General features: G+C 37.7%; 1 protein-coding gene across 1 annotated transcript in view; it reads left to right on the top strand.

The window, feature by feature from the left end:
• The window catches only part of LOC119417330 (plexin-A1), a 163,650-nt gene that overhangs the window by 7,480 nt on the left and 132,665 nt on the right, over positions 1 to 23,505 (top strand). The window contains exon 3 of the mRNA XM_037684538.1: positions 19,153 to 19,284. Within this exon, the coding sequence (XP_037540466.1) occupies positions 19,153 to 19,284 (132 nt within the window). The remainder of the gene's footprint in view (positions 1 to 19,152; positions 19,285 to 23,505) is intronic.

The raw sequence follows: 23,505 nt of genomic DNA on the forward strand, positions 1-23,505 counted from the left end.
TATATATATATATATATATATATATATATATATATATATATATATATTTAACAGTCTGTTGACTTTTCTACAGCGTTTGACACTGTAGATCATGTCGTCCTGATGAATCGACTCTACAAAAGTGGGTTGTCTGTCCAGGGTGTTAACTGATTCTCCAACTATTCATCTGATAGGACTCAATGTGTCCAAGTGGCTGGGTCTTGTTCCTCCCTCCTTCCTATTTTAAAGGGAGTGCCTCAAGGCTCCTTACTAGGTCTTTTGTTGTTCACAATTTATGTAAACAATTTGTGCGATAACTTGCCTGATGCTAAAGCTCATCTATATGCTGATGATAGTTATTTATTGTTCATCATCTTCACTTTCACAATCATTTAAACTGCTGCAATCTGCATTTGATACTGTTCAGTCCCGCCTGGCTGGGCTTAAGCTGGTTTTGAATGCAGAAGAATCAAAGGCTATGCTATTTTCAAAAGGTAAGCAGCTTCCATCTATCCTCCCCAGCTTGTTAACTGTTCAAGGGGCTGAAATTGAAGTTGTCATGTGCTACAAATATTTCGGTATTCTGATTGATGAGAATCTATCCTTTAAATTTCATATTGATAAAATGGTTTCTAAACTAAAACTTAAATTGGGTTTCTTTTTTAGAAACAAAAAGTGTTTCTCACATCAACTCAGAAGGCACCTGATTGTTTCAACTATTCTGCCCGTGGTAGATTATGGAGGTCTGCTATTTATGAACTCTTCAGCCCATGTTTTGAAAAAAAATGGATGCTGTATATCATTGTGCCCTCCGTTTTATGACTGACAGTGGCTATCGAACACATCACTGCACTTTGTATGCTACAGCAAAATGTCCCACTTTGACTGACCGCAGACTTTCTCACTTGTTGGTTTTTGTCTATAAATGCATCCTTGGGCATCTTCCTACATATTTATGTTCACTTTTATCTAGAACTTTTAACCATTATAGTCTGTGTTCTCAGGACATCATTTTGATGCAGGTCCCAAAGGTCAGAACTGAACTGGGTAAAAAGGCTTTTTAATATTTCGCCCCTGCCACTTGGAATATTCTGCAGAAGGATTTAAAGTTATCTCTTGTTACGTTGGGACAATTTAAATCAATTCTAAAGGAACGAAAGATCAGATCACTTGGCTCCTGTAACTGCTCTAATGTGTAATTATTGTGATTTCTCCTGGATATGTATTGTGTGTATTTGGTTTAGTATTTTGGATTTGTTGTACGTTTTTTGCTGCTGTCTTGGCCAGGTCACTCTTGGAAAAGAGGTTTTTAATCTCAATGAGTTATTTTTCCTGGTTAAATAAAGGATGCATACATATGTGTGTGTGTGGGAGAAACATGCACGGAGAAAACATGCAAACTCCACCTAGAAAGGCCCTCAGCCGGGATTTGATCCGGCAAACTTCTCACTGAGAGGCAACAGCTTTATCAACTGAACCACTGTGTCACACTAATGCCCAGAATTGAATCACTTATCAATGACATGTTGAGGTGGAAGACACTGCAGATGCTGGACCAAAGCAAAAGTTATAACATGAAGGAAAAAAGGGGTCGTAAGCTCAATCATCCAGGTAGATAACAATAAAAAAAAAGTTTAAATCGTGTCTTCTGGACCAGCTTCTTTAAGTGAGAAAGGTTTCGTCCCCCATCCAGAGGTCTTCCTCAGTCTACAACCTGCCAACCAGATCTGTCCCATAGGTAGCCTTCACTGCTGTGTTTCAAGCCAACCTCCTGTTGGAATCTCAAGAGCAGACTTTTAGCACATGCAAAACACACGCATCCAAAGCAATCAATCATCATGCGGCTGAAAAAAATAAAACTTTTATTTTTCTGTCATTAGTTCTCACTGAGAATGTAATGTTCCTTGAAAATGAAATAAAATATTCGAATGCTGACATAGTTCAAATGAAAATACCTGGATTAGAGTATAAGGTTTTTTACAGAAACATGACAGAAAGTGCACTTTTCCAGACTTCAGAGCATCTTCATCAGCTTTCATCATAGCTTGACAGAAGCTGCGGACAGGTAGTAGGAGTAAAGCAGAATGGATGGTATGACAACATAAGGTATAATTCTGGGCATGTTTTTGTGAAAGGTTATTTTGATCACTACTTTTGGTACCTTATGCGATGTAAGCAGCTCAGTAGATGTAAGGTCACAAACTCAACATCCTACTAGGTTCATGCTCATCTCTGGAGAGCTCAACCACATATCACTAAGATACTCTTTCAACCATTTATCTAATGGTTTTGAACTTATTATTCCCAGATATTTATACTCCCAACAAAATATTTTCTTTTTGGAAAAAAAAACTAAAATAAACAAACAAACAAAAAAAACCCAATTTGAATTCTATTCTTGTAATAGTGTTTAGCCACTTAACTGCTCGTTTCGTCCACGGCCTCTGTCACTAACCAACTGCCACTTAACCAAAGTAATCTTAAGATCAACTTTTTAAAAAATTTCATTTGCATGACAGAGATTTTCTTTCTCATTTTTATTTTTAAATGTAGTGTGGCATCATATTCGACATGTGCATATACAGTGTTTTGAATATAATGTCAAACACGTGCAGTGTTTTCAATTAGATGAGTTTAACATATTTTAAAGTCACTGGGTATTTTAATTGCTTATGGTACATTTATTTAGTTTTGTGGACACAATTTTATGGCTGTTTCTACACACACATTGTTGGTGGTTAAATAATTTGGCAAGGAACGCTGCTAGACTTTAGAAGCACTAGACAGAGGATAGGTTTCTCTTATTGCTTCCTGTACAACTTGTTTTGTTTCCTCTATGTTCAACAATTTAGACAGTTTTCATATTTGCAGACAAAACATTGTTTTATGTGCTAAAATAAACCCAACTCATGTTCAGTTTTTGTCTCTTTAATCTGTGAAACTGAGACCAAAGACAGACTAAACACAGCCTAAGATGACGTTTCTGTCGATACGTAATAACATTTGTAAAGAAAGGATAGGTCTAAAATATGCTTGGCTGTACATATCCAAAGGAAAATGGCACAACTGATGTTTATCCTGACATTTTTCTGAAAATTTGCTTGACAGAGTGTGATTTGTACACATGTTTAAAGACTGTTGTGTATAAATGCATTGTATTTGGACTTTTAGAAGGCTGTTTTGGTTAGCTAGTAACTCTTCTTGAGCATACAGCATGCTGTGTTCTCTAATCCATCTTCATCCTTTTGGTGTTATTTGCAGTAAGAAGTGCTGCGCTGTGCAATCTGGCTGACATTAAGCATATCCTGCCATTCAACCCTCGTCTTTACCTCCTTGACTAGTAGCTCACTGTGACACAATCTGTCTTCAGCAGTCCCTTTTTTTTTTTTAAAGCGCTTCAGCTTTTTTCTTATCACTCTCGTTCCTTTATACATGTCTGTACTTTCTTTTAATGTTGATGCACAAGTTTTTATCTGCTCAATACGTCTCATGTCATATATATATATATATATTATATATATATATATAATGTAAATGAGTGGTTAAATGCTTATCTTAGGCGTTTTAATGGTAATTATTCACCAATCGATCCTGTGAACAGATATTGGGTCTGTTTAAAGCACTTCACATTTTGCAAAATATCCATTATACATATCACTAGAAAGATTTGTTCATGGGAATTGTTTGAACTAGGACTGCACAATATATTAATGCAGTGTTTTTGCAATTTTAACATATACACTATGCATATCACAAAGGATGGCTTTAATTGCAATACATATTATGGCATATTCCAAGCACAATGCATGTTGTATCTCAGGAATATAATTGTCCAATCACATGCACTCACGGCCTTAAATGCTTGTATCTGATTTAGATATTGGTGAGGGATGACAGACTTAATCTTGTGTTTTCACCTAGTCCACCGTTTTGGGACTGTGTGTGAAATCTCACGAGATTTTGTGGGACTTGAGTTTTATAGAAGAAAAAACATGGCGGGTCCCATCGAGAGCTGCTGCAGCTTTTAGATGTCTTTATTCTGTGAGAAACTGCTGTATTTTGTGCTTAAAGACTGGAAACAAATGAACTGGCTAGGTTTCCTATGATGGTGAGCTACCTCTAGGCTTCAGGCCCAAATAACCAAGCGTCAGAATAATTGGATCTGTTTTGTGCAGTAGGAGGTGCTATAGCATACGCCCTACACACAAGAGTCTTTACATACACTAAAGGCCCCTGAAATTAGTTTGACTTATTCAATTGTTTAACCATTTGAACTTATCTGGACTACTAGATACTACTGCCCTGGTCTCGGTATCCCGTGAACTGTGGAATTAATACCAGAATTTGGATTTAGTCTGGATAATTTGGGAGATCTGTTCATCTATCTATTGAAAGATTTTATGTTTATTGAAATAATGAACTGGTTCATACATTGGTGACAGATGTTTTTGTACATACTATTGTAAATAACTTCTCAACTTTAATACAAATCAGCTTATGCACTGTTTTCCAGTTTTCTGTGTGGACTTAAATGCAACCAATAATCCTTCCTGAGCCAAATCTTAGTATCTTTAGATAACTAGGCTACTAATACCGCTGAGTGATGACCACTTTAATTTATCATTAGTGTCTGCATTATACAGTACATGCTACGTGTGCAAGATCTTAAAACACATAATGTGGTTTCACGATGACAGAACAGAAAAACATGAGTGAGGAAAATTTCAGTAAAGGTAAAGATGGGTGAAGATGATGGATGGGTGGATGGATAGTATTTTATATCATCTTGCTTTTGACTTATTTTTACATTGGACAATGAGGAAAACAATGACTTACAAATAAACCACAGATTGCAGTGATTAATAATCACTTATAATTGTTTAATAAATCAAAAGAGAAACTTTATTGGTCAATGTATTTTTCATTTCACCTTTATTCAACCAGGCTTAAACACTAAGAACAAATTCTAATTTACTGTGCTGGCCTGGCAGCACCAACAGGCAATTATAGGGTCAAGGGAAAGGAAACACTACAGTTGGGCAAAACATTAAAATATAGAAATCAATAACAAACAAGTAAATCACAAATCACAACAAAACCAGTTCATTTTCAAAGTCAAATGACAACATTACTAAACATGGACACATTTGCATCTTTCAACACTGCTTTTAAACAGTTTTTAAAACTAGAAACTGAGACAAGGGAGGTCGGACACAAAGTTTGTTGAACCAGATTCCAGTCAGATGGAGCAGCAGAGCCAAAGCCACACTTGGTCTTTAGAATTTTTTAACCACGAATACTGAGACGATCAGGTGTTATACTTCGAAACCGGTGCTAGTTGCAGAAGATTAGCTAAATATGGAGGTGACAAACCCAACAACGTCTTATAAATGAGGTTAAACCAATGGATTCCATGACACGTATGTAGATAATTTGACACGTGAGTTTTCCTGAACAATGTCCTTTTTGTACCAGTTGGAAGCTAAATATGAGCTCAAGCAACTTGTGCTCGAGGGACTTGTGACTTCATCTCCTATTCCTTCTTGTTGTTCTTTTGCCCAGTCTGTGAGGGATTTGGATGAGGCCACGGGGTGCCAGAGAGCAGGGCAAATCAACATGTGCTGGGGCAACAGAAGGTGTGCGGGTCTCTTTTTTTGTGTGCGTATGTGCATGTGAACAGAAACTAATCTGCTACCGGGGGGTCCACTAGGATTAGTATAATCAGGGGCTTGCTTGAACCCCCTCTCAACCCCCACTGTTTCACCCCCTTATCCCAAGATCCCCGCTCAGCTCAGCCCACCATCCACCTCCTCATCCTTCTTTCCCTTCAGCCTCTTTTACCACCTTCATCTTTTGAGCCACCCCCTCATTCCTCTATCCTTCCTTCAATCTCTTTGCCACTGCTCTATTCCATTTCTCACCACACATCTCCTTTCATCCCCCTGACCTCATCCTCTTACGCTTATCCTTATCATTGCCCTCTACATTATAGGTATTTAGCTCAGCATCTTGGAATTACAAGCTCCTGCCTGGATAGACTAAACTTCTGAGGTACTCTGTATCACAGTTTAGATGTCCTGCTTGTGTTAGAAAGAAAGTCTAAAGTCCCTGAAAACACTGATCAGTGACAAAAGCACAGAGTCAAGGTAAAGTGGTTTAGAAGAAAATAAGCGCAGGTGCAGAACATCTGCAAGGTGGCAAGATTTAAAACTGTTGATATCCTATTATACAACCAACATGAAAATAGACATACACAACATTACATAAAAATTTATGTTTAAACATGACAAACGTACTGTAATTGGCTTTCATTCCTTCCCCTACTCCTTAGTCCTATCTCTGTGTATTACCCATTCATGTTGACGGTTAAAGGTGTCCAAATTTGTTGACGCACTGGGAGAGCAATATTATGGGAATGTCTTCAGATTTTTTGGAAGCACACTTCAGATAGTATGGTGCAAACTGCACTAGTGAAGAAACTCACCTATTTATGCACTACATTTTCTGTCCATCCATCCATTATTTTTACCCACTTCTTCCTTTTTGGGTCACAGGGGTCACTGGTGTCCGTATCCATTTATCACTGTGCAAGAGGTGGGGTAAACCCTGGACATGTCTCCAGTCCACATAGAGACAAACGAGATAAACAACCATTCACTCTCTTACTCACGCCTAGAGAGAATTTAAAATTACCAGTCAGCCAAATGCATGCTTTTGGTCTGTGGGAAGAAACCGTGGTACCCGGAGAAAACTCACACATGCATGAAGAGAACATGCAAACTCCACCCAGAAAGGTCCTGGGCTGGGATTTGAACTGGTAACCTTCTCGTGGAGAGGCAACGGCTCTACCAACCATGCCACTGTGCCACATACTACATTTTCATTTGTGATAAATATATTATTTTCAGAACTATTATGATGTCTACTTTTGTGTTTTTAGACGCATTACATTTAAAGAGATACTGTAATATAATAATAATGGTACCTTTCTCATCAAGTAAAAAAAAAAAAACATTGCATGCTGAAGTCATTTGCAATGTAACTAGTTATACATGTACATATACACAAGAACATTCTAATGTTATGTCTGTAAAAGTATTTTGGTGACAGCTATTGCATATCAGGTTCTTGAAGAGTGGTCCCATTTTGAATATGGATCATTCTAACACTTCAAATGTTATTATTTTATTTTGATTATTTTATTTTAACCATGATCCTTCAGCAAACACTGACTGAGGGGTGGAAACCAAGGCTTGATCATCGTTGGATGGGTCTTCATTGGGTGTGCTTTTTAGCTGAAATGGCAAAAAACCCTCAATAACATCCACAACTGAGGATTTGTTTCAGAAATTCTAACAAGCCTAAAGATGCTTCGATCCATAAATAAACTTGATTATTGTAACAACCTTCACATTTTAACTCACTGATTAAAAATAAGAGACAGGCTCTTGATTGAAATTTGCTGGTCTTGTTTTGACTTCCTACATCAAACCGTGCCAGTCATTAGACTGATTCAAGGGGAACCACTGGTATCTACTCTTACCCAACTGTAGTTGAAGGATTTGGTTTCAGATGTGATGGTTCCATGCATTAATTGCTGAGAATAAAGTACACCACGATATTGGCTCTTTCTCTGCCTTAAACAACTAAATACAACTTTGAGAAAGCCTGAAACAAATCCCCTCACTGCTATAGAGACTTTAATGAGGCTACTTAAGCCACTAGCTTATCAGTTAACCTTAGTCCACTTGAATTTCCATTGTAATTCTCAAAATATTCTTATTGCACTTTTATTTAAAGTAGTTTACATTTGAAGCTGACATTGTAGTTTGCTTGAAACACTCGTCTTTGTATGGCTATTTCTACTTTTTGGCTTTACATCACAGTTCAGCTTATTTAGCTTATTTAACTTGTAACTTGCTGACACCAACTTTTCTTTTGTGTACAAGTGAAGTGATTCGGAGTATGACCAGAGGTACTTGTACCACAGTTTGAAAACCATGGATCTAGATGGGTTATGAATGTACTGTGCTTATACACTTTAAAAATACACTCCATGTTTCAGAAACTGGATAACAAAATACTTTAAGACACTGCAATATATTGCCACAAATAAAAATTAAAATAAAATAAAAAATATATATATAGATATATATTTTATGGTATCAATTTAACTTTGCATTTTTTCAAATAAATCCAACCAACTGCATGGCTATGAAGTGAGTGGGGCTTTGGATGCCACTGGTTTACATTTTTACGTCATCCCCCATGTTCTCAGCCCTCTCTCTGTATACGTCTTTCTGAATGCTTCACTTTATTTGATCCCCTCAACCATTTGTCTTCCTCCCTCTGTCAGCCAGCCTTTTACTTCAACACTGGCTGCCTAATACAGTAACTCAACGCTTCTTACAGTCAGCCTTGTCTACTCTTCCTCACCCTTTCTAAAGGTCATTACGCACAGACTGTTTGCTAGATTAAAATAGAGGTTCACAAAGAGGAAGATGAGTTGTGTCATATCCGCCATCTTTCCACACATACACAGACACACATATATGGAGATGCAGGCATACACATCCAACTAGATGAATTGCATTTCCTGCAAACGTGCAGTGTGAATGCTTATTGCAGTATAACTTGCTGAAAAACAGCTGAAAAAAACTTGCTGAATTTTAGCTGAAAAAGAAGAACAAGCCTAAATTACCAGAACAAAGCAGACAGAACACATATGAGCTGAATTAGGTTTAAATGAACAGAAATTATGAAATGAGCTAAAAAATAAAAATAAAAAGCTGAAATTTGCAAAAAGTAGCTGAAAAGGCAGAAAGAAGCTTAAACTAACAAAGGAAGTGGATAAAGCTGAAATGAGCTAAAAAAATGTGGAATAGGTTGAAAAAGCTAAAATTAGCATAAAACATCTAAATAGTAGCTGAAATAGCAGAAAATACTAAAAGTAGCAGAAAAAAGCTGAAAGGTGCATCGAGATATTAGCATACAGAAGCTAATTAGGCTAAAACTAGAAAAAAATACCAAGAAAAACTGGACTTTATCTGAAAACAGATGAATTTAGCTAAAAACAAAAAAAAATGCTAAAAAGATAGATGAAAAGGTAGAACAAGCTTAAATTAGTGGAAGGAATAAGGAGAGCACACATTTGCCCAATTAGGCTGAAAGAAGCAGATATAAGCACAAAAAAGTGGAATTTGTCTGAAAAAAAGCTGAAATTGCCTAAAAACAACTGGAAAGTAGCTAAAAACACAGACAGATGCTTACGTTACCAGAATGAAATTGATAGGGCACATTTTTGCTAAATTAGGATGATAAAAGTTGAAATGAGTGCAAAAAATATATAATTAGCAGGAAAAAGCTCAATTTTGCATAAAACAGCTAAATAGTAGCTGAAATAGCACAAAAAGCTGAAACTTGCATAAATAAACAGAAAGGACCACAATAAGCTGAAATTAGTAGAAATAAGTTAGAAGTACAAAAAATGTAGTTAGCAATAATAATCTAAAAGTATGACAAAACAGCAGAAAAAAACCAGCCGGAATCAACTGAAAGTAGCTGGAAAAAAATTTAAATTTGCACAAGAACGCTGAAAGAAGCTGAACCAGAACAAAAATGTGAAAGGAGCATTAAAAAGTTGTAAACGGGTCTAATGTAAAATCAGCCCAATTCATTTTCTATGAGGAAAAAACATGGCAGAAAAGGCTAAATATATCAAAAAGCTAAAGTTGCACCAATACCAAAAGTTACTGCACCCTTCTCCTGAATGAGCTGAATGTTTTGATATGATTTGTTAACATAGTGCACAAATTGTAGAATGAGAAAGATGCAGAAAAACAAACGGAATAAAACTCGATCACAAATGAGAATGCTTATGAAGCATTCACACAAACATAAACCACAGTACTCTGTAGCACTCTTCCTCTGTGCATACACGCATCACTAAAATTGTGCATACATTCTGTTCCTTGAACACAGTCATGTTTTCTTTTTTATATATATATTCCAATGTGCTTTTAGAGAAACATTTCTGATTACAAACTACAGATCTAATTTGACGAAAAGCATTTTAGTGAAGGGGATGAAGAAGTAGTTTGTGAAAAAAAAACAAGAAAAAAGTTTGAAAAAACAGTTGCATGCTTGTAAAAATGCCCCAAACTGAACTCGGTGGAACAAAAACTAAAACAAGGTGTCGAGACAAATGCCACAGGAATAAAATTTGGCTGCATGTTTTGCTGGAGTTACCGTGAATGCAGATGAGTTGGAATTTAAATTCACAAATGTCAAAAAAAAAAGTCTTTGCTGCCATTCTGATGACACAAACACAAACTCAGGCACAACAAGAAGGCTTCAATCAATGGCTTCTGGCTGCGGCAACAGCAAAGAACACATTAGAATTCCACGGTTGCACAAAGCTCCCTTGCTCTTAATTGTGGTCCTTTTTAGCAAAGGTGGTCTGTTTTGACTTTGTAAACAATCTTGGTCCGCAAAGAGATGGGAGAAAATAAGTTTGAATTTGCAAATGAGAAGCAAAGAATGGCATAAAAATTATATTCACAAAATCCTCGAGGAATAAAGTAATTTTCTGTATTGGAAGGTTTATTATGAGACAGCTCTTTCATTACTTCTCTTTCTCCTGCTGTTTGCTGCGTGTGTGAATTTGTGTGGACATGCACGTATACCATTTCTTGGAGAGGGTCAAAGCCTTGTATTATCCGTGATTGAAGCCCTCATGTTTTTCACATGCAGATCAGCCACATAAGCCTCTGCCTAGAGGCTTTCACATGGAGCTGCGAAACTTTTCAACCTCCAAACAAAACCCACTTGTCCAGTGGAGATTTCTGACTGGCCACCAGCTTCTTTATGTTCTTGCTGCTTTGGCTGTTGACTCGGCTGACTGCTCAAGTTCCCTCAACCCTGGAAAAAAGCTGTTATAATAAAACAGTCATCTGACGTTCGGTGTTAATGAACCAAACTTGTGTAAATGATCATGCAGCGTTTCTGTAATGTCAAACACGCGTTAAAATTTTAGAGAGAAAAAGATTTATGATGTATTAAAATGAGTGAAAGATAAGGGTCAATGTGGGGTGTGGTATCCTTGTGTATTGCAGATTGTGAAGTTGGAAATAAAACTATCGAAATCCACTCACTTGTCCAATTATCTTCTAAAAGATTAACCTTTAGAATGTTGCTTTTTGTGTTTTAGCCCTTTTCCTTTAAAAATCTTATATTTTTCACCCCTGCAAATTTTAGTTTTACAGTAGTCCCTCGCAACTTTGCAATTCGTTTTTCGTGGTCTCGCTCTTTCGCGGTTTTTCAAAGTACGATTGGACATGACACACAATTAGCTGATTGGTGGATGAGCCACACGAGTGGCATGGATTGTTTATTTAAAATAAACTAGTTTAAATGATTTAGCGCCTGCTACTGTGCAGCCCACAGGGACAGGAAGAACTTCCATCCTGCCAGCGATTGCAGTGGAAAAGTGGGCGTGGCCGAGAGCGTCAGGTGGCAGAGAGAGGAGATCATGACATGCTGTGCTCTTTTAGAGCGTTTAGAGTTAAGAAACATTGTTTAGAATATTGAAAGAGTGTGGGAAGGGTTTAAAATACCACTCCAGTTTCCTCTCACAGACCAAAAACAAGCATGTTAGACGGATTGGTAACTCTAAATTGTCCCTGAGAGAGAGAGTGAATGGTTGTTTGTCTCATTTGTCTCTGTGTGGCCCTGTGATGGAGACATGTCCAAGGTGTCCCCCACCTCTCGCACAGTAACTGCTGGATATGGACACCAGTGACCCGGAGAAGCAAGTACAGATAATGGATGGATGGATGAAAATGTGTGTACATGTATAAGTAAACAAAAAAATCTTTGCAGGATCTCTGAGTGGCAGTTTAAAAATAGGAACTCCTTCATGCATTTTGAACATTCATTTTGTGTCTCAGCATTTAAACTCATTTTGAGTTTTATTTTCCGCAGCGCTAGATTTGTACTGTTTAAAACCAAACATCTGTTTCCACTGACATTTAACCCAGTGTGAGTTGTTTTAGCATTTTTATTGTTCTGTGTTCTTTGTTTGCTTTCTTCTGATGATTTCAAATTAATTTGTCTATTGTTTATTAACCTCTGCCTTTTTCTTATTTTATTATTGTTCAACACTTTGGTTACAACTTGTGCTTTTTAGATGTGATTTAGAAATAAATTTGACTTGAGTTCATCATCGTTTCTAAATTTGCCCACATTAGGAATGTCAGACACAATATTTGAAAATAACAGTGTTGCTAATTGAATCTAAAATTATGAATGCCAATTCTGTCCCCCAAAAACTCTTTGAAGATTATGGTAGCTCATATATAGCTTATTTAACTTTGCAATATATTCAAGTCAGCATTTCAAGTTTTACTTTTTTGAATAAAGGCTCTTCATCAGCATGCACAATGGGCATTTTATTGCCAGAAGTTAAATCTGTTGCCTAGCAACGGTATCCCACTGACCATTAGCTCATCATATGTGTGTGAATGTGTGTTTATTCCATCCATTGTTGTAATCTGAAATGTGCAGAGGGACTCAAGCTTAGCATCAACGCATCAACTCACTTTGCTTTATTACACTGTATCCCAGCTGGGGAACATGATAATGGACACAACAGACATAGAAGACAAACTACTGATTAAGGAAATACCCCCCCCCCCCCCCACACACACACACACACATATTTGTATGTGTATATATGTACAGTAAATACTGTATATATGTATATATATAAATATAAAAAATATATGACATTTTAAAACCTTCCCGCAATATTCTAAACAATGTTTCTAAACACTCAAAGAGCACAGCATGTCATGATCTCCGCTCTCTCTGCCACCTGCCAGCGCGTTCGGCCACACCCACTTCTCCACTGCAGAGCGTAGGTTGACTTGCTGCACTGCAGCACTTGCTCCACCTGTGGGATGCACGCAGGTGCAGCAGGTGCTAAATAATTTAAACTATTTTATTTTAAATTTAAAAAATCCATTCTGATCGCGTGACTCTTCCATCAATCAGCCAGTTGTGTCATTTCCAATCTTATTTTGAAAAACCGCGAAAGAGCGAGTCTGCGATTGTCGAACCGCGATGTAGAGAGGGACTACTGTACACACAGAGCAGTCGTCTTCCAATGCAAGAGTCGGGGGTTCGATTCCACCAGCAGTGACATGTCGATGTGTCCCTGAACCCCTCATTGCTCCGATGTGTCCCTTCTGTGTATGAATGTGAATGCACTGATTAATCTTTCTACAGATCTAGTAGAGCGCTGTATGAATTGGTCAATGAGGGCACAGATTGTGTTGTAAAGCGCTTTGAGTATCTTGATCAGATATAAAGGCACTATATAAGTACAGTCCATTTTCTAACCATTTACAATATATATGTACTGTATATTTATGTATAGTTGTACTCTAAATGTATGTCTATATATGTACTGTATGTCCCTTAAGGAAGGGGAAAAACGTACATTCCTGTGTTTGTTTAGCTGGAAGTGAGTTTGAATCAACAGACGAGGCATAAAGTCTGTGACACAAGACTGTGGTAATAATAAACCTTAACAGCAACTACAGAACGGCAAAATAAAAGTCCTAATTTCCCAACAGTCTTACTAAGTTGTCTTAATTTAGAACATGTCCAAAGTGCAATAAATGCACAGTTATTCTTTTTTGCCTCTCCCTCTCTGTCTTTCTCCTTCTCATTAAAGAACCGTGCCCGAACTGTCCTTCCAGAAACATAATTGAAAGCAGGGAGAGAAGCAAATGTTGCTTTAATCTCATTTGCAGGCGAACAATAGGCCAGGGACCACGCTAAATTCATAAAAGTGGCTTTAATGCAATGAAATTTAATGAGGTAATTTGTGACGAGGCGAGATGGTGGAAGTGTCCTGCCATGCAGGAGGGCAGACACACTCTAAGGAAGTAAACCTGTCATGATGAATATTTATGATAGGGTGAAGTTAAGCCAGCCAAAAGATTTTTTTATTCAGTTATTCAGTGAAGGCTGCACCTGTTTTTGTGTTTCCTGTGAGGTATTTTAGCAATTTTGTCATTTTAAAGTTAGGAGATGGTGTTTGTATGAGAACTTGAAGAGCTTTCAAAAAATACTGAGCTATTTTGCAGCCTCTTAGATATGTTTTAACAAATATGAAACAGTTGTGTATCTGCACACACCCACAGTTGTGTGTCTGCATTTCACCAAGCCATCTGGACATGAATTTAACACTGTTGTTAAACCAGCTGATTGTTGTGAAATATTCTAATAATTAACGTCAGCACTCATTCTGACACCCTGACTAGCAAAAACTCCAACTTTCTATTCTAAAAACATATATTGGATATTTTACTAATTGGGCTTCACGATGTTATATAAATACAGTGTTTTACTGTCGTTGGTAGAGAATACTTTTTTGGTTTGGGTTTCTTGGCAATAGATTGCTCTTCACAAGCCAAGGTTCTCAAAAACAATAACACTTCTTGGCAGGACCTTCTAACAGCCATTTCATTATGAATGAAATGAAACTGAACACTGAAATTAAGCCATGAATAATTCCCTTTGCTCACACTTAATACCCTAATTTCTAATGCAGCACTGCTAAACGGGTAACAGTACATGTGTATATTTTGTGGATGCAAGTAACTAATGTTTTGTACTGATTTTATTTTATTTACTCTGAACTTTTTTTTTGGACTGTACTTATATTGCACCTTTCTATCTTATCAAATCACTCAACGTGCTTTACACCACAGTATGTCCTCATTTAGCCGTTCATACAGCACTCTACTAGATCTATACAGAGCTAATTGAACAAATCATTCTTAAGAGACTAGTCAGAGCTTTATCACATTCATGCACTGATGGGACACACATCGGAGGCAACGAGGGGTTCAGTGTCTTGCCCAGGGACACTTCGGCATGTGACTGCTGGTGGATTTGAACCCCCAACTCTTGCATTGTAGGATGATTGCTCTAACCACTCAACCACAGCCGGCCAAACTTTCAATATCATTACCCCTAACTCGGATTCAGCTCAACATCTCAACTGTCTTCCTTCACCAGCACATTGTGACTTTCTAGGTGATATAAATTTTTGAATTCAGTCGAACACTTTTTGTAAATGACAAAAATAAAAACAACAACAACATTGTGTGTCATTTTTGATGTCTATAAACTCTCCCTAAATTCTACCTCTGTATGTGTTTGTTTTTTTAGAACTGCTATCCATAAACATGCATTTTGAGACCATTTTGAAACCTTTGAATATATTTAGTAGCAAGCTTGCTAACCTTTGTACAGTGCTGAACAAGAAATATCAGTGTACTTATGACAAACAAACATTTGTTTCCTTGATTTGTTTGTGCTGCCTTCTTCTCTTCAGCTATCACTCTACTGGTTGGTGCACTATTGAGAAAGTCCATCCGTCTATCAACCCCTCCATTTGTCTAACACTCAGGCAATCATCTTTGATCCTTGTATTGTTGAAGGAAGCTGCTGCCTACGTCCAGTGGTCACTGGGCAAGAGACTGGGTACACCTTAGACAGGTTTCCAGTCCTTCATAAGGCCACAAAAATGTGGTCATAAGAAAATAATTTGTTATGGTTATGATATATTTGGCTAAATTAATTCAAAGGAGATGACATTAAATATATTTTAGGACATTTGATAAGTTTCAAAAAGGAACATGTTAATGTGAGAATAGGTTACATTGTTCATGGTGTGAGCAATGCATATAATTGCATTAAAGGCCAGTAGTCTTGTATTTGTATTTCCATACTCACCTGGTTTGGATTTGGTGATTATTACACTTGCATCTGTTTAGTACACTCACTCACCTGTAAACTCGTGCTTGCTTAGGTCATGTCTCTGGATTTCCTTGTTGTGGGAACATACTCTTTGTTTCAGCAATCTGCTTCCTGTATTTTAAGTCCAGCACTTGAGTCTTTAACACCAATTCATTTAATTACCAACTATTACTGTGTTATGGCTCAACCCTACACACAAACGCTGCTTCTTCTTTGGTTGGTGCTTTTGGTGCTTAGTGTCCACTTGTAGAGTCTAGACGTTGACTGTACCGTCACTCAGCAGTGCAAAGCAGGGGCGAGGAATAAAGGTGAACAAGGTGGAGAGAAAAGTAAGTGGGACGGATTAAAAGCAGACTTGATGGATAAGACAGAGGAAGTAAGTTAGAGCAGTGAAGCCAAGAGCGAGGAGAGAAAAAGCATGATGCTGGTGCTGGAGGTCATGTGACAAAGCAGGTCTGGCAAGAGAGAGAAAAAGTACAGTGTTGAAAGAAAGAGAAATGGAAAAACTAATAAATAATTAAATAAAACTTGTTAAGCAGAGGAAAAGTGGATAAGTGAGAATTGTGTTGGTAGATTCCAGCAGTGTTATAACTGCTGTGTTAAGGTCTAAAACTCTGCCAGTTCTCTATCGATCAGAGGTCACTGCAGGCTAAAAGGAGTGAGTGCCGGTTTGCAAACTTCATTTCCCACAATCCATTTAAAGCTTCACCCATTGACAGAACTGGACTCATGTCAAAAATTAAACCCACTTAAACCAAAAATTAAATTCAGTGTACAATAAAAGTAAATGTATGCACTTGAACTATAATAGACAGCAATCAGTTTACCTTACACATCATTGACAATACGATTTTGACGTGTAGATGTAAATAAATTCAGAAATGCATTTAAGACTAACGTTCATTATGTGTAGTTTCTTGAACACAACTGGTCATAGAAAGTACTTTGTGACCCTTAAAATATTTCTATATTTCTACATCAGCCAGTCCTGTAGGCCCCATTAGCCACCAGATGAGGTGGAAATGACTGACATTATTTCAACAGAGGTCAATCACCTTCCCACTGGGTCCACGGGGGTAAATAATACTTTGAGCTGGGGAATAGGATGAGGAGACAAGAAAGAAGAATAAGAAATACCTTTCCTGACACACCAGTATATCCTCAGGTCAACATAGGTGTGGACAGACTGCTTGTAATAAAAGCATGCAGACATTAGGGAGTCATGGTCCGTGTCTCCAGAGTATTATGTCTGCACCAGCATCATCTGGTACATGTATGGTGTCTGTGTGCACTTTTGTGAGTTAGTCCATGCATGTGGGTATATTTTAGGGTGATTGTCATTAAAAACAGACTATTTCATAAATGATCAGGTGTAGTTTGATCAAATTTATTACAACGCTTTGGAGAACAGTCAGATTCACGTCAAAGCATTACACGTACAGAATGTCCATCCATTCATTATCTTTGCCCACTTCTTTCTTTTTGGGTTGCGGGGGTCACTGGTGTCCGTGTCCAGCAGTCACTGTACGAGAGGTGGGGGACATCCTGGACAGGTTGCAAGTCCATCACAGGGACACATAAAGACAAACAACCATTCTTTCTCTCACTCAAACCTAGGGACAATTTAGAGTTACCAATCAGCCTAACATGCATGTTTTTGGTCTGTGGAAGGAAACCGGAGTACCTAAGGAAAGCCCGTGCATGCACGGAGAGAACATGCAAACTCCACCCAGACAGGTCCCACGCTGGGTTTGAACCAGTGACCTTCTCACTGAGAGGCAACAACTCTGCCAACTGAGCCCATTACAGAACATATCAATGCCATGTCCTGTCTGAGGCTCTGACCCGTAGAATAAAAAAAAACTCATCAAGACCTGCTACTCCCCTTTGTCTTGTCCTAGTGGTTTTCAGAACTGAACCCAGGCAGCTGTCAGTCCTAAATAAAGGAAAACATTTTCAAGGTTTCTTATGGAGGGATGTGATAATGTCTATTCAGCTGCCCCCATCACCTCACAAACTGTGATACCAAAGCATTATAAAATTACATAACATTGTAACGTCATTTACAGCGACCTTGTCGTAATAAAGACTTATAAAGGTTATTAATGTGGTTAAATAATATTGAATGTGTCAGGAAGCAGATCAATACATATATTTCCATCACAGTGACATTGAGAAGCAGTCCAGCAGATAATGAAGTCCACCCACTGCATGTTTACATCCTAAATCAAGCTGGCCTTATTTGTATATTTACAATTCTTAAGTTTCTATTTCACAGTTTCAAAAGTATTTACTGTAGTACACAAGCTGTTGGAAATTAAATTACTATGGAAGAATAAAAAATATATATATCTTGGCTTTTAGTGAAATATCTTGATGACTTAAATGGGATTTAATGCAGACAGCCTAGAGCATAATTCACAATGACATAAGGATTTTATTGACCTTAACGATGGCACCAAATGAAAATATCGTGAATATTTTGACTAAATATCAGCAAAAAATAAAAAAATAAAAAAGACAACCTTCCCATTAGCCACAATTGTACTTTAAATGTATTTTATCAAATCGTAGTAGACTGAAATGCTAAATAAGTGTGAACGAGAAAACACAACTGATTAACCTTGATATGTTAACATTGCCAGAATGGCCACTTTCACATGCCGAAGCAATTAGCCCAAACCCCTACTGGGAATTAAAGCACAGTCTCATAGTGGAGATTGATTGTCATGGCTGAACACTTGTGTTATTGTGCTTTATTTGTGTTTGTTCATTAGTTTCACTTTTGAATGGTGTATTGCAGAAATGTGAAATCAAATACCGACCTAAAATAAAATATGCTGATTTAATATATTCTTATTTTAGGCAAAATCTAATTGACAAGTTTGCTCCACTGTTGTTTCAGGTACATTCCATCTACACGTTTGGGTCCTAATCAAGGTATAATATTGATACATTTTTTTTCGAACTCAGTTTAGATTGTTCTACAACATTTATGTTTAAATATCTTTAGGTATTGAAAATTAGGTTTCAAAATTATCATATAAAACATAAAAACTGTGCTTCAGAGATGGTTTAGGCTTCATACTATCACAATTACAACCGGTAACAAACGGCAGATCTTTCAAAATGTGTTTTAATTCCACCGCCCAATGCTGTCCCTCACACAAAGCCCGTTCACGTATATGAAGTGACACTAATGGAGCATCCCATAATCTGCTTCATTCATCTATCGGTAATGGGCTACGCCATCAGTCCAGATTGAGTGTGGGTGGAGGGAGGGATGAGCTAGCTGGGGATCTATCTGTTGTCACCCTTGTCTTCGCAATTCCTCATAAGGTGTGTAATAACCCCTTCGTCGGGATAATCTCCAACGCGATGAGACTGGTTTCAGCCAGCCTTGACCCCTGTGACATCGTGGCTGATGATGATGTCACTTTCTCAAGCAGACCCCCTTATCTTGAAGCGTGTGTACGTGGTTCTTCGAGATGACTGATCACAAGTAGAGGTCAAAACTGTGATCTCATCTGTCTCTCTTAGCAAGCTGATTGAATTGGATGACCAGGGAGATACAAAGAGAGGACTTGAGTGAATTTGCGCCCGGGTCTGTTTTTTTTTTTAAATTATTATTTCATTGTAGAGAAAATGAAGAATGAACTCAGGTGATTCTCTTGTTTGTTAGCCAAAAAGTAGTTTGAGATTTCAACTCATTCCAGCTTCTTGTATTAATGAGCGTGTTCCTGTGAGGGGTGCCGAAATTGCCGGGCAGCTCAATCTCTACAGCAGCTTTTTCATCTTCAAAATAATGGAAAATACAAAGACTTTCCCTCGCTATCTTTTTCACATTACTACAGCAGGTGCTTTTTTGGCATGACGCTAGGACTTCATAGCTTGCTGACACAGACTGTGACAAAAATGAAATTGCATTCATTACAGAGCAACATATTGCACCTATAATGATTACGGCTTCACTTTCCCCTTCATTTCCCTTCACTCCACACATATACGGCTTCAGAAGCTGCACGCTGATTTGTCTTATCCTTTTTCACTTTATTTTTCTTTGCTGTAATTGCGAAACAGCTTGTTTTGCTCATGTTGCCTGTTGTGCCTGTTGGCTCAGCGTGTTTTTCCAGATAGAGGGTCAGTTTGGTTTCCGCTCCACCGTCTCTCTTTCTGTTCGCTGTCTTAATAAGCGAGCTGTTGTAAGGAGCACCAGTAGTCCGTGACCTGCGTTTCCCACCTTTCAGTTTGAAGAGCAGCGTTAACCCAACTTTTCAGGCCAACGTCATTTTTCATAATAGAACTCTCGCAGGATATGCCAGGCCATGTAGTATCATACTGTTATTAATAAAAAAGTGTGGCATAGTTTATTGTTTATTTGTCTTATGCAGTTCAACACAAGGTCAACAACGCAATGAAATGCTCAGGACGAGAAGAACCGTCTTGACTCGCCAAAAAAAAAAAAAGAAGCTGAAATGTCAAAGCATGCAACAAAGTACAAAACAAAGCACCAAAAGTGAAAAAGAAATACATCCACAAGGTCCAAAATAAATATAGTAAACTGTTGCTAGCTGTCGGGGTCTCGGATCTCATCTCAGACAGAATTCGTTTTACCAGTTATATTAAATGAAGGCAGGAAAAGGTTACAGTTTACAACACTGGCCTCTCCGATACAATTCAATGCTCACTCAAAGACCAGAGGGGCTGGACGACACGTTGCCTTACAACTGTATTGGGCCTAGGCTCCGCCTTCTTTCGGGAGCAAAGCCTATCAAGTGGATAAGGAGGGCGGACTAAGTGTGATCTCATTGGATCTTATGTGAGCAGACGTGTCAGGAAAAATGATACGGTGTACAAAAGCCTTTCTGCGTGGCGTAGCGAGCCAATAAAGAAATGACAAATAAATAAAAATCTATTCCTTGACGGATATTGAATCCCTGGGAGACTTTTTTTTAGAGTTGCTCGCCCTCTTTAAACCAGTCAGAACCGGGTCATAATCTATTCCCATCCGTCTCTGAGCAGATCACAAACCCAGGGTCACAGTCAAATGTCAAATTCAAGGCCCCGGGGCCAAATGTGGCCCTCATTGACATCTTCTCTGCCCCCCAAGATATGTTAAATGTAAAATACTTTTATCTCTTGATTTTTTTTTCAGTAATCTTTGGTTACGATGTCAAAAGTGCAACAGAGAACATCACATGAGACCAATCAAATTTTGTTCAAGAACCTGCAACCAAGAAAAGATGCTGGGTATCTAACTTAATGTAGATTCTGAAATTGGCCCTTAGTTTGAAAAAGTTTTTTTTTAATGTTGACCCCCTTTTGTAAGTGAGTTTAACACCCCTGATCTAGATAAAATATTTCTAACAAAACAACATGGTAGAACACAACGGTTATAGTAGGATGAATCAGTACAAAGTACCTCACAGAAGACCTGTTTTAGACAGACAACATATAGTACAGACATTATACAGCAATAAAAAGAAATAAAAAATAGTGCTATAACAACACTGTAACTGTTAGCATCATGGTCTATTAGTCAGAGTCCGAGAGTCAGAGAGATTTATTTGTCATACACACCACACGTGGTACACGAGGTGGGACAAAACTATGTACCCAGGGTCCCAGTTACATCCAACAAAATACAAATTGTAAAGATTAGCATTAGTAAGATCCGAGTCATGAACTAAGAATATACTACATTCACTAAACTAAGAATACACAGACTAAGAATACGCTAAGCTCTAATAGTACAAAAACAATGTGCCAAAACAACAGCAGCACGAACATGAGTCCGTGTAAGCAGATTAGCAGAGGGGTTCTGTTAGCAGCCTATCAAGTTTGCAAATCCTAAATTAAACAATTTTGTTGTTCATCAGTGGTTCACAATATGATCTATGTTCTAAAGGTTTTCCTATATGCCTAATGTCTGGTTGATATAAAGCCTTAGTTGCCTTTAAATCATTTGATAGTTTTACCAACACTTACAAGGCTTATCTTTTGTCACTGCCTCCCATTTTACATGCCTCCATCCATAATTTTTTTTATTATTAAATGAGATGTTGTTTTTCTTGTAAGAACGCTAGTCTGTTACTTTGCAATTTGTACTCCATTTCAGATGGCTTGTTTTTCTTCCTCTCAAGAGACCCACGACTCTGAGAAATAACCCTATTCAAATGTGCCAGTTTTGGTTTTAATCACCATGTGTGCCTTTTTTTTTTTTTTGCTATTGATAGAATGGAAAGAATACACTGAGGCTTTGTTCAGTCCTTTATTTAATCCGTCACAAAGAGTTTGATACAAATGTTTTATTCATCATGACAGAAATATGCAGTATTGTTTTCCATTTTGATTTCAACTGTCATCATTTAAGCAGTTTGTGACAGCCTTGTATTTTACTGATATTGATTGTATCCATCAGTGTTGTCATTCTGGAAAGGGTAATGCTAGATGGAAAGCAAAAAAGAAACACAATTAAGTGTAGAACTAATTGTTGCCAAATACTACAGCTTTAAGTAATTATCAGTCAACTTAGCTTTACATGAGCAAGAAGCATCAACATATTTTAGCACTGATCTGTGTGCATGTGCTTTCAATGTGTGCATTTGCATGCACTAAAAAACGGCTATGATTGACAATGGCTGCATTGTTTCTTGCAGCAGCTGTGATCAGTTAGAGGCAGGCATTTTGTAAATGCTAGTGTGCCTGTCTGTGTGTGTGCTATCCTTTGGCGTCCTTGTGGTGCCAATGTGACTGCAGGATGGTCGCACCTCACTAATCATGACATCATGGTTTCCACTGGGCTGTTTTCATCTCTTCACACTTTTTCTTCTGCCTTCATCCTTCTCGTTTGTCTTTTGGGGCACTAAACCTTCTTTCTTGGTAGAGTCAAGTGCCCTGTTGTTCTCAGACTTTGATTTTTTTCATATCAGTAATTATTGTTTTTGCGTTTTTAAATGCCAAACTACTTATTCCTAAACTTATCTGTCCTTGTAATGTACCGTGGTACACTAAGGCCAAATGTGAAGTAAACAGTTTTAGGTAAACTATCTATCGATCGATATATCGATCGATAGATAGATATAGATAGATATAGATATAGATTCATTCAACCTTTATTTAGACAGGTAATCCCATTGAGCCTCAAGGACTCATTTACAAGAGATAGCTGATGAGATAGATACAGACAGATATATATATATATATATATATATATCAGGTAAAATTGTGGTTTAGGATATTTATTTTTGACCATAACGTGGCCATAGGGAGTAATAAAATGGATAATATCAGCCCAGCTGCTTAGCATTGTCTTTGCACATTAAGATTTTAGGCTGGATGGTGCTTTGGTCTGTAGGTAAAACAGCCACCAGACACTTGTTACCCATAACCCTTTGTCAGTGGTCCCAGTTATTTGCAACAAGCAGTATAATGACATCATTTAAATAATTGTGACCTGGACATGAGCACCAGTGTCCCCCTGCAACCCAGAAAGAAGCGAGTAAAGATAATGGATAGATGGATGGATGGATGGATGGATGGATGGATGGAATCCAGTCTTTTTTTTTGTCTCAAAATGTAAAATATCAATTAATATTAACAATCATTGGATGTTTTTAGTTTTATAAGTTCATGCCTACTGGCAAGAAAAGCCCCCTCTAATAAATTTAAAAGGGCCCATGGGCCACCAGT

The sequence above is a fragment of the Nematolebias whitei genome, chromosome 11, assembly GCF_014905685.2.
Source record: "Nematolebias whitei isolate Nwh7 chromosome 11, NemWhi1, whole genome shotgun sequence".
Taxonomy (NCBI): Eukaryota; Metazoa; Chordata; class Actinopteri; order Cyprinodontiformes; family Rivulidae; genus Nematolebias; species Nematolebias whitei.